General features: G+C 36.3%; 1 protein-coding gene across 1 annotated transcript; it reads left to right on the top strand.

Moving 5' to 3' along the window:
• Nucleotides 1-3,166: 3,166 nt before the first annotated feature.
• LOC110872125 (phosphoenolpyruvate carboxylase 4) lies at nt 3,167-12,396 on the top strand. The gene is made up of 20 exons (XM_022120901.2): nt 3,167-3,548; nt 5,013-5,176; nt 5,256-5,370; nt 5,458-5,535; nt 5,622-5,690; nt 5,770-5,848; nt 5,948-6,024; nt 6,083-6,178; nt 6,740-6,881; nt 6,971-7,087; nt 7,236-7,309; nt 7,404-7,658; nt 8,351-8,476; nt 8,564-8,665; nt 8,749-8,895; nt 9,324-9,422; nt 9,537-9,625; nt 10,094-10,220; nt 10,287-10,493; nt 11,356-12,396. Exons 1-20 carry the CDS (start codon nt 3,393-3,395, stop codon nt 12,178-12,180), a joined length of 3,144 nt encoding a protein of 1,047 aa, XP_021976593.1. The 5' UTR covers nt 3,167-3,392; the 3' UTR covers nt 12,181-12,396.
• Nucleotides 12,397-12,755: the final 359 nt, after the last annotated feature.

Below are 12,755 nucleotides of genomic sequence, written 5' to 3' on the forward strand. Positions count from 1 at the left end.
CTACTCTAGCCACAAACTTTTTTTTTCTTATTTTAGGAAAAATTACAGGTTTTGTCCTTTATCTTTATACCACTTTTCTGGCGGTGTCCTTTTTAACGAATGTTGACAGGCGGTGTCCTTTACTAGGTATTTTGTTGCAAGTTTAGTCCTTTACACCCAGCCCAGTTAAAAAACCATGTTATCTGTTGACAGGCGGTGTCCTTTATTATGTATTTTGTTGCAAGTATAGTCCTTTACCTAGGTATTTTGTTACAAGTTTAGTCCTTTACACCCAACAATTAACAGGGTTTTTAACTGGGTTGGGTGTAAAGGACTAAACTTGCAACAAAATACCTAGTAAAGGACACCGCCTGTCAACATTCGTTAAAAAGGACACCGCCTGAAAAGTGGTATAAAGATAAAGGAAAAAACTTGTAATTTTTACTTTTTTATTTATATTCGCAAAATTAAATATTAATTTTAAGATTAAATAGCTTAAAACATTTCATATATTTAAAATTTAAAACATTACATAAACTTAAAACATAAAACTTAAAAATTTTAAACTTAAACAGAGGTCGCAAGAATGCGCGACGCCGCTACGTGGTTAAAGTCCTCATTGAAGCTGTGTTTGGCACATTCAAGAACATGACATGGAAACTAGAAATTTGGTAACGGATGAACGCGAATGTGAATATAAAGAAGGGAGAGAATTTGAATGGAGAGAATTTTGTGGTTTGGTTGTGTGGTATGGATGATTTTAAATAGAGAATGGAATAAAGTATTTGAGTTGAATATATATTTTTTTTAAATGACCAAGCGGTCAAAACAAGTGCCAACGGTCAAAAATTCCTCGATTAACGCGAATGTCAAGCGGATTTAGGAGCTGGCCCAACCAACCCGCATTGGTGATGGCGGTGTGTTGGCCCGGGTTGCAACCCGTGGAAGGGTACCCGCAAGGTGTCACATCCTCCCTGATAAATTTACGATAATAACCATATGATCATACTCACCTATGTGGCTATGTTAGATCCTTAAGGTTAGAACATGTGTATTACATTGCTTAAATTAATAAAAATTGATATTATTTTTATAAATTTAAATATGTAAGATTATAAAAGACAAAATTAAAAAATGAAAATCACAACTCTTAGATACATAATTTAGAAAAAAAGAAACAAAATAACAGTGAATAAAAATTATTATAAAAATGGTAAAATTTAAATAATGATAATATGCAAGGATGATGAAAATAAAATAAGAAATGTATTAAACAAGGATAATAAAAGTTAAATAATGATAATATGTGATGAAAATAAAATAAGAAATGTATTAAACAAGGATAAAATTGGATTTGACATCTTACACTTTTATTTATATTAAACAAGGATAAAATTGGATTTTATATCTTAAACTTTTATTTATATTTGATTAATTATATTTTTTCTTATAAGATCAAGTTTCTCATAGGTAAAGTTGTTCTCCTCCCAACTAAATGACGAGAGTTCAAGTTTTGGTGGTGCTCCAAAGGAGCTAAATGATGGGAGTTTTGAGTCTTGATGGTGCCCCAAACAAGATAAATGTCGGAAGTTCGAGTTTATGTGGTGCCTTACAAGGACGAGCTAAATGTTGAAAGTTCAAAGTCTATGTGGTGCCCCAAAGGGGGTTTGTTGTTCAAGAAAAACATTAAAAAAATCCATATTATCTATAATCTTAAAGAAGAAAGTCGGTGGAATTTTCCACCGACCTCCTCCACTTTAGACATTTGCCCTTTTAACCTTATTTTATTTTTATACTTCCTTAACCTTTTAAAATCACAATTTTAATCTCTAAAATACTACTTTATGTTATAAGTATTTTCACCCCTAAACTAATAGTCTGTTTTAACTTTTAAACTTTGCATTTTTAACCCTTGCATTATTACTCCATTTTATGCAATTGGCTCTTTCGTTCCTTTACTAAAAAAAATATTTTTTGTGCAATTGGTTATTTCTTTCCTTTACTAAAAAAACTATTTTTATGTGCGTATTTTTGTATATGTGTCAGTATAAATTCGAGTTGGTATATGTTTTGAAGTAAACTTTTTTTGGAAAGTCCATTTTGTGTGTTTGCCCCTTTTGTTCCTTTACTTAAGAAAAGCTATTTTTTACTTGTGTATTTTTATATACGTGTCGGTATAAATTTGAGTTGGTATACGTTTCGAAGTACTTTTTTTAGAAAACAAGTTAGATAAAATATAATATATTTTCGTGGTTATTTTGTGTATGTTTCTGGTTGTTTTGTGTTTCGCAATAAATTTAGTTCCGAATCGAGTGTGATGAAATATAATACGTTTTCATTTGACGGTATAAATTTTAGTTACTCTACGTTTCAACCACGCCTCAACGTGCTACAAGTAAAATTTCAATCCTTGATGTGATTATGTCTTTTGATTACATGTGTCAGTTTTCCGTATATAAGTGTTTAATGCTTTTTTCGGTACATTTCCTATGTATGAATCGGTCACATATAGAAACGTTATGATTGTACATAAAAATTTGATTGCTTTAAGTAATCTTGATCCAATATCAGAATGCTATAGAGTTAACTTGGATACGTCAAAACATGCGTTTTCATATGGTTAACGCATCACATAACGTTTGAACTAATCTATTTGAGGTTTAAAATATACCCGCACCGCAACGCTCGCGATTCTAGTTACTTGTAATATTTTAAAATACACAGAGTAGTTTTTTTTGAACGGCCAACAGAATCAATGCCGAGCACTCTCGGGGCACCCACTGGACAAACGGAGTACTCCGAGAGTAACCCGAGTCCATCACCAATTCCGGGGAAAACCCGGTAACCCACCCGCCCGTAGGCACGACAGTGAAATTACCGGTAAAACCCGTTTGGCTCAAGAATCCAACCCAGGTTTCCCTAGGTCTCCTATCATTGCCCACCAGTGCATCACTCTGCACCAAGTAAGAATCGAACCTAAATCTCTCAAGAGAAATACAAGCCCCCACCACTTAATCTAGAGATCATTGATAAAAAAGAATACACAGAGTAGTAACAAAATTAATTTATATGAATCTTTTTTAGATACGGAGAATCTAAAAATATCCGTAACAACCATAATTGAATTTTGTAGGCAAGCGGAAAATAAAATATATTACAATAATCACAGAACAGAAAAAAAAAGAGCGAACAATCAGGTGCTTCTCATTAATGCCAAACCACCCCATGGGTCCCACCGTCCTCCGATAATCCCGTGAACCCCTCACACGTCAGCACGCGTCGTTTCGTACCGTACACAAAAAATCACACACAACTCCTTCTTCTTCTTCAAGCACACACAGTCACACACACAGTCACACAGACTCTCTCTTTACAACAATCAATCGCCATTAACGGTTTCTGAACCGAGGAAGATGACGGACATAACGGATGATATAGCAGAGGAGATTTCGTTTCAGAGCTACGACGATGATCTCGGCCTTCTGTTTAGTCTTTTTAACGATGTTCTTCAACGAGAAGTCGGTCCGTACATCATGGAGAAGATAGAGCGAACTCGTACTCTCTCTCAGGTAGTATATACTGTTATACGTATCTTACATGTTTAGAACTTCTGCGATTGTTGTTTTTGGTGAGGTTTTGATGTGATTTGAGAAGTTAGCAGATATGATATGAAGCGTAAGTTGATCGAGTGTTTTGATGTGTTGAGGTAAATCGATCTTAATCTGTGTGAGGATATGATGATTTTAGAGTTCGATTGATCGGATAAATGTGCTTAGAACTTTCTGCGATTGTTGTTCTCTGTAAGGTTTTCATGTGATTGAAGAAGTTAATTGATATGATGTGAAGCATGAACTGATCGAGTGTTTTGATGCGTTGATGTTTGTTCATCTGTAATCTGTCTGAGGATATGATGTTTTTTAAGTTTAATTGATTGGATGCATGCTGTTGTTTAATTAGAGAGTGAAATTTGACGGAATGATGTTTGTGGTTCATGTTTCGTTCAAACGATTTGTGTTTTCATGTGATTGGAGAAGTTAATTGATATGATATGAAGCATGAATTGATCAAGTGTTTCGATGCGTTGATGTTTATTGATCGGTAATCTGTGTGAGGATATGATGATTTTACAGTTCAATTGATCGGATGCATGCTGTTGGTTAATCGTAGAGTAATATTTGACGAAATGATAGTTTTGATTCATGTTCATTCAAACGATTTCTGTTTCATTGAGTATGTAATTTGTTTTTACTTTTTATGCTGATTTTTAATTTCTCTAGATTCCGGTGGTATCTAAATGACTAAACTTGATGTTGAGATCTGATTTAGGCTTTTAGGACATGAAACATGACGTTGGTAGGTGTACATTACAAGTAATGCTCATGCCTATGCTAACCTGTTAGTGTTAGCAACATATATGGAATGGTTGTTGTACATCTCTAGATGATTTAACCGATTTAGAACTCAGAATATGTTTTCTGTAGCAGATTTCCCTCTATTGATTGCGTGGATTAGTAGTCACTTGACACACTAATTCCACAAACTATAAAGTGTTTCATATTTATGTGGTCCTTAAAGGATTTTATTAAAAGTTATAAAGCAGTTGAATAGATCAACAGAAAGTTAAAAAGACTGAATGTGATCTCAGTGTATTGACTTAAAAAACTAAAGTGCTATACATCACTTTGTACTTAAAGTAAGAGGGAGTATAGAAGTCAAAGAATGCATGAATGATGAAATTCAGGTATGAACCTTTAACATGTCATTTTCATTGAAGAATATTATTCAAAAACAGGTAGTAAGTTACCCAAACATAGAACCAAGTACTTCCATTACACACATACATGACAAATTTGATTGTGTGATAATGTGTTGTTCGCAATTTGATCTAACGACTAACATTGAATACAGCTTATCCTCGTACTTATATATGTTCTAACTAGATTTGTGATATTGTGCTTCTGTTTTGCTGTTTGAGATATAAATAGTAATGATCATTACGTTGATTTGGATGGAAAATTGTGAACCAATTGTAGAGTGCATGTCTTATAAGAGCAGCTGGGATCGAGGGTACAGCAGAGGTTGTAGAAAAGCAATTGGCTTCTGAGTTATCAAACTTGACACTAGAGGAAGCCTTGATGCTCGCTAGAGCTTTTAGTCATTTTCTTAGCTTAATGGGCATTGCTGAAACTCATCACAGGTAAATTATCCTTCATTCAGTTACTAATACTGGCTGAAAAGGAATGGTTTATGAAATGACATAATATAATCTCTTGCAGATCTCGTAAGATAAGGAACGTGGCACAGGCCTCAAAATCATGTGACGATACTTTTAATCAGCTGATTCAAAGTGGGCTTTCTCCAGATGTGCTTTACGAAACTGTATGCAATCAGGTATGGTTTCTGGAGGTCTTACATTTTTTTAGATATTTATAATATTAATATACATTATGTACAAACATATATATGATTTCTTTATAGGCGGTAGAGATAGTCCTCACTGCACATCCCACTCAGATTAACAGGCGGACTCTTCAATATAAACACATTAGAATTTCTGTAAGTTGTTTTGATTATTTGTTGAGATAAAGTTTTGGTTAAATTAGTGATAAAGTAATATGACTTTTATGTGTCGATTTTTGCAGCATCTATTAGAAGTTAATGACCGCAAGGATCTTACACAGGAAGATCAAGATGCTCTGATAGAAGATCTGGTGCTCTTGAAAATTATGTTGAATAGAAGCAAAAACTACTAAACAATTTTGTGAATAATTTTAAATATTAATCTTACAGGTGAGAGAGATAACTTCTATATGGCAGACTGATGAACTTAGACGCCACAAGCCTACACCTCTAGACGAAGCTAGAGCGGGTAAACTCTTTTTGGAGATACATATAGTTAAATAATTTATATTCATATTTGGATATTTTTAAATATAACGAAATTACTGATTTCATTATATAAAACCAGGGTTGAACTATGTTGAGCAGTCCCTTTGGAAAGCCATACCCCATTACTTGCGCCGTCTCAGCAATGCTTTAAAGAAGGTATATTTTCCTGACTTTTATTTATATTAATATTTTTATATATTTGTTATTTTTTCAGCATACTGGGAGGCCACTTCCTTTGACATGCACACCAATAAGATTTGGATCTTGGATGGGGGGTGATCGAGATGGAAATCCTAACGTCACTGCAAAGGTGAGGTTTTGGATTCTTTTTTCTAAACGTAAGCCTTGTTTCAATTCTATAAGTGAATGAAATTAGTTTCAGTAATAATATCATTTATTCAAGGAAAAATGGATTTAAATAATCCCAATTAGGCGACAACAGTCTCAACTAACGAAACGTTTTATCACAGTCCCAACTTTTAACCTATTTTCTCCCAACGAGCTTTTTCTAACAAGGTCTAACCCAGTTAGTTTTTGCTGACGTGGACTGCCACATAAGCAGTCCACGCCCACGCCATCAAAACTTTGCCACATATGCTGTCCACGTCATCAAAACTTTGACTTTTTGTCTCATAAGGAGTCCACGTCATCAAAACTGACTTTTTTGCCACATAAACAATCTATGTCAGCAAAAAACTAACGGGGTTAAACCTCAATTAGAAAAAGCTCGTTGGGAGATAATAGGTTAAAAGTTGGGACTATCACAAAAGATTTCGTTAGTTGGGATCGTTGCCGGCCAATCGGTAATAGTTGGGATTATTTAAATCCAGTATTGCTTTATTCAAGAAATGACTTGTATTTTCAATTGCAGGTTACAAGAGATGTATCTCTTCTATCAAGGTGGATGGCGATTGATCTTTATACACGGGAAGTTGACAACCTCAGATTCGAACTCTCTATGAACCACTGTAGCAATAGCCTGTCATATCTGGCACATGATATTACTAATAAAGGTTTTGTTTATTTTTCTCTTGTTAGTTCATTGTAGACGCATCAGGTGCCCGTTAGCTTATTAAACTACGTTTATGCATGTACTTTTTAGAAAAGTATGAAGGAGAACGGCACATGAGGTTGAACCCTACACCAAAGCACCAAAGCCATCATGTGCATGGCCTACCTACACAACTTCCAGCTCAAGCTGATGCACCCTCTTGTACAGGTTAAAAAAACCACCACCTCATCACTGATTTTGCCCGCATGATAAACACAACATGAAGATCATTTGGATGAATCTGACGCTATAAATTAATATATAGTTATACTAGGTTATAAATTAAGAAACTGATACTTTTTTATTGCTTCCATAGAATGCAATGAAGTGGAATCTCATTATCCCCGCCTAGATGTTCCTGGGTCAGAGTACAAACCCCTGAAAAGCAAGGTAAAGAGATTATAAACCCATAGGTTTTTTTTATTTGACCCGTTTAATCTATTTGAGATAAAACACAAATGAATTTTATTCTACATATTTCCAGGATGAGCAGGTTACTTCATCAAGCAAAGTTGATCTGAAAGTAAACGTAGACGGGAACCAGACTAATACAGTCACCATTCAACAACCCCTTACGCCAAAATCTGGATCTTTCAGCCCCAATCAGCTCGGTCAGAAGAAATCATTCGCTGAAACACAATTCGGTAAAGTCAGCTTCAGGAAACTTCTTGAACCAAGCATGCCTCAGGAATCTGCCATTTCTCCTTACAGAATTGTCCTTGGGGACGTAAAGGATAAGGTAATCTTAAGTGCTACATGTATGATCAAAGACACTAACTGAATTATTATAAAATCAAGAATTAGCCATTGGATTTCCCTATATATAAGGAAAGGATATATGCATAAATTTAGATATTCCAGGAGGCAGCCTCTATTGCTAATTTGCTACTTTCTCTTGTAATTTTCATATAGAGTAAAATGCCATTTTCATCCCTGAGGTCTGGTCAGTTTGCGACTTTCGTCCAAAGGTTTGTTTTTCCGCATCTGGATCCAAAAGGTTTGAAATCTTGCCATTTTCATCTGGCTCGTTAACTCCATCCATTTTTCTCCGTAAAGTCAGCGGTACTTCCGTCTTTTTTTGTTAACGTAAAGGCAATTCGGTCTTTTGAATAGGGCAATGTACAAGATTTTAAAAGACCGAACTGCCTTTACGTTAACAAAAAAAGGCCTAATTGCCTTTACGTTAATAAAAAAAGACCGAAATACCCTTGATTTAACGGAGAAAAAATGAGTGGAGTTAACGAGCCGGATGAAAATGGAAAGATTTCAACCTTTTGGATCCAGATGCGGAAAAACAAACCTTTGGACGAAAATTGCAAAACTGGCCAAACCTTAGGGATGAAAATGGCATTTTACTCTTTCATATATATATATATATATATATATATATATTATAGATTATATAACACAAACTTTTTCATTTGATTGCAGCTAATGAACACTCGTAGACGGTTAGAGCAGCTTCTAGAAGGCCTTCCTTGTGATCAGGAACCTGGTGATTACTATGACTCACCTGACCAGCTATTGCAACCACTCATGCTGTGCTATGAATCTTTGGTATTATACACGACACATAACCATTGATAATTTCATCAGCTTTTTTTGGTAGACTTATACAGTTATACATATTCTTAACTGTCACAGCAATCATGCGGCTCGGGAATTCTAGCAGATGGACGACTTGCTGATCTGATAAGAAGAGTTTCTGTTTTTGGGATGGTACTGATGAAGCTTGACCTCCGTCAGGTTCGTTCTGTTTCATATTTAACATGAAGAAACCATCACATTGATTCCAATATAATACATGTGAAGTTATTGTCATGCAACAGGAATCAGGTAGACATTCAGATACTCTTGATGCGATTACCGAATATCTTGATATGGGAACATACAGTGAATGGGATGAAAACAAGAGGCTGCAGTTTTTAACAAGAGAGCTGAAAGGAAAGAGGCCTCTGGTCCCACCAACTATAAAGGTAACAAAGACTATACTGTTTGTTCTTCTCTAAGGCTAGAGGGTGTGGGATAACCCCTTGGGGCTTTATAAGCGCCACCTCAGCGCCACGTAGGCGCCATGTCAGCCAAGTGGGCTTTATAACCCCCCCTTTAACATGGAGGGTGTGGTGATAACCCTAGGGGCGCTATAGAAAAAAAAAATAAAAAATTTTTTTTTTTTTGATTGGTGCAAACAAGTGGGCCCCACCTGATACCCCCTTCTCCTCTCGTTACCATGTTGGCGAGTGAAGTATGGCGCCCCTCCTTAACATGGAGGGTGTGGGTGTATAGCGCCCGGGGCGCTATAGAGGCTGAGGTGGCGGGTATGGCGCCCCCCACACCCTCCGGCCTAAGCAACTAATTATTATTATTGTTATTAGTTTTTGAATTTTCTTGAAATTGTTATTAGGTTTCTCCTGAAGTTAAAGAAGTCCTGGACACATTCCGTGTCTCCGCTGAGTTGGGTAGTGATTCGCTAGGAGCATATGTGATTTCCATGGCCTCAAGTGTATGAGAATCTTCGTATTTTTTTAATTAAACACATGTTAATTGAATAATTTCTCTTTCATCATATCTTAGCTAATTTTCAATCTCGCTTCTTGTTGCAACATACGTTTTACAGGCAAGTGATGTCCTTGCTGTGGAGCTTCTGCAGAAAGATGCTCGTCTTGCTGTTGCAGGAGAACAAGGAAAACCATGTCGTGGTGGATCGTAAGGCTGCTCGTCTTGTATCTCTTATATATATATATAGACATATAGGGTAGGGATCCTAAGAGAAACACATGCTAATTGAGAACCGCGAGAACGATTCTGGACCACACATTTTCTCTAAGCCAAAAAAACGTATTTTTTAGTTTTTTTACTTCTAATTGCATATTTTTAATTTTTTTTTATTTTTTGGATATATACATATGTATATATTGTCAAGTTTTTTAATTATACAAATGTGTACACACATGTATATAGTTAAAGGTTGACAATATACACATTGTATGTATCAAAAAGGAATTTTTATTTTTTTTGCATTTTTGCTTAGGAAAAATGTGTGGTACATAAGTGTTCTCAAGGTTCTCAATTACTAGTTTACTTGCATGATTCTAATCCTATATATGTGTGTCTGTGCGCGCGTGCATGGCAAGAATTATGTTCTCACAGTTGGATTATGATTCACTTAAATAGATTGCGGGTAGTTCCTCTGTTTGAAACTGTGAAAGATCTGAGATCAGCTGGTGCAGTGATACGGGAACTATTATCGATTGATTGGTATAAAAACCACATCATAAAGAATCACAACGGACACCAAGAGGTATGTGATTACTCATTTGGAAGCAAGGTAAAATTGGTTTAAGATATTAATGACTAATCTACGCAGGTAATGGTTGGATACTCTGACTCGGGTAAAGATGCTGGCCGTTTTGCTGCTGCATGGGAACTATACAAAGCTCAAGAAGATGTCGTGGCGGCATGCAAAGAGTACGGTATCAAGATTACTCTTTTTCACGGGCGCGGTGGCAGCATCGGCCGTGGTGGCGGTCCTACACATCTTGCTATTCAGTCCCAGCCACCTGGTTCTGTCATGGTATGTTCTTGAGCCAATCTATATTATGAGGACATCATGAAAATAACATTTTTCTGAGTATGTTATAATAACTCTATGGTTATATCAGAACAATTTTACACATATAGCCATTAGATATGCAAATCCTTGGTTGTGTATCTGCTCTTACTCGCTTAAACCCAAAATATTTTCTATAGTAAAATGCCATTTTCGTCCCTGAGGTTTGGCCAGTTTTGCAACTTTCGTCCAGATGATTGTTTTTCCGTATCTGGATCCAAAAGGCTTGAAATCTTGCAGTTTTCATCTGGCTCGTTAACTCCATCCATTTTTCTCCGTTAAGTCAGGGGTAATGCCGTCTTTTTTGTTATCTTAATGGACAATTCGGTCTTTTTCACTTTATGTACAAGCATTTTGCATAACGTACAAGTATTCAAAATACCATTAACGGAGAACAAAGACAAAAATACCCCCAACTTAACGCAGAATAATGGATGGAATTAAGAAGCCGGATGAAAATGGCAAGATTTCAAAGCTTTTGGATCCAGATGCGAGAAATCAAACCTTTGGACGAAAGTCGCAAAACTGGCCAAACCTCAGGGACGAAAATGACATTTTACTCTATTTTCTATCTATACGCAATATGGCGTCTTGTATGCCATTAGTTTAAGTCATTAGTGATGTGAAAAAGTCTAATACACGAGTAAAAGTAGATATGTGACTCTTGGTATTGTGTCTCATGGCTAAAGAAGTGATTTGTTTGTGACATGACTATGTAAATATAAAGCATTCAAGAAGATTATTTTGATGATTTTCTATGAGAAATTTTTGGTTACTTTATGATATTTATGTAATGTTGCATGCATGTCTTCCACCGAATGCGTAGGGCACGCTTCGATCTACTGAGCAAGGAGAAATGGTGCAAGCCAAGTTCGGATCGCCAGGAGTGGCGGTGCGCCAGTTAGAAATCTACACAACAGCGGTCCTACTAGCCACCCTCCGTCCCCCCAAACCGCCACGAGACGAAAACTGGCGGAATCTCATGGAAGAAATTTCCAATCTGAGCTGCCAAAGCTACCGAAGCACGGTTTACGATAACCCAGAATTCATTACTTACTTCCAAGAAGCCACACCACAAGCCGAACTCGGACACCTAAACATCGGTAGCCGTCCAACTAGGCGTAAATCCTCAGTAGGAATCGGAGACCTCCGGGCCATCCCATGGATATTTGCATGGACACAAACCCGGTTCGTTCTTCCAGCGTGGCTCGGAGTTGGAGCCGGTTTGAAAGGTGTTTGTGATAAAGGACAGGTTAAAGAACTAAAAGCAGCTTACAAAGAATGGCCATTTTTCCAGTCAACAATTGACCTGATAGAAATGGTTTTGGGGAAAGCTGATAGCTCAATTGTTAAACATTATGATCAAGCTCTGGTTCATGAATCTCGGAGGGGTCTCGGTGATGATCTTAGGAAAGAGCTTTTGTCAACTGAGAAATACGTGTTGGCTGTTACAGGACACGACAAGCTGTCCGAGAATAACATAATTTTAAGGAAGTTGATTGAGAGTCGGCTTCCATATCTTAATCCTCTCAACATGTTGCAGATTGAGATCTTGAAGAGGTTGAGAAGTGATACCGAGAATCATAAACTTAGAGATGCATTGCTTATTACCATCAACGGCATCGCTGCTGGAATGAGGAATACCGGATAGATGTTGATAACAAGTGTGTGTATATGCGCTAAATAATTGTACGATACAAGTCACTGCAGCTTCTAAGCATCAGTTATAGTCTAAGCTACGCCCCTAATTATATGGGGTATCATATGCTCTATTAAAAACAACTTGTTTCTAAGCATCAAAATAATGTAGTCACATCTTCAATCCATTAGCTAGGGAATCTAATGCAAAGTGGTTGGTGTTGGCAAATCAAAGAATGAATCGATTGGAGATGATAAGAGAGAATACAAACTTTAATTAGAATTAGGATTCGTTCATTTGTGTAACTACATGTTATACAATTTTCAATGCAATTTCACCGCATTACTAAACTGTTTGTGTACTAGTGAATACAATCGATACATACACCGTATAGCTATTGAACCGATGCTTCCAAATGACCTGTCGATCGGTAATCATAGATGCAAAAATAACGACCCATAATTAAATTTCACCCCTTCCTAACAACAACAAAGGTTTAATTTAAACTTTCAATACACTCCTATAAAATAAACTTGGTCTTACGAAGATCTGTTCTTTTTTAGGATCTGGTTTGTCATCATAACAAC

This window comes from Helianthus annuus, chromosome 8, assembly GCF_002127325.2.
Source record: "Helianthus annuus cultivar XRQ/B chromosome 8, HanXRQr2.0-SUNRISE, whole genome shotgun sequence".
Lineage (NCBI taxonomy): Eukaryota > Viridiplantae > Streptophyta > Magnoliopsida > Asterales > Asteraceae > Helianthus > Helianthus annuus.

Bases quoted from the DNA above. Each gene is read 5' to 3' on its own strand.
- LOC110872125 (XM_022120901.2), top strand. From the start codon at position 3,393: ATGACGGACATAACGGATGATATAGCAGAGGAGATTTCGTTTCAGAGC. The intron at 8,477-8,563 runs GTATTATACACG...TAACTGTCACAG, and splicing joins TGCTGTGCTATGAATCTTTG to CAATCATGCGGCTCGGGAAT. The intron at 8,896-9,323 runs GTAACAAAGACT...AATTGTTATTAG, and splicing joins TGGTCCCACCAACTATAAAG to GTTTCTCCTGAAGTTAAAGA.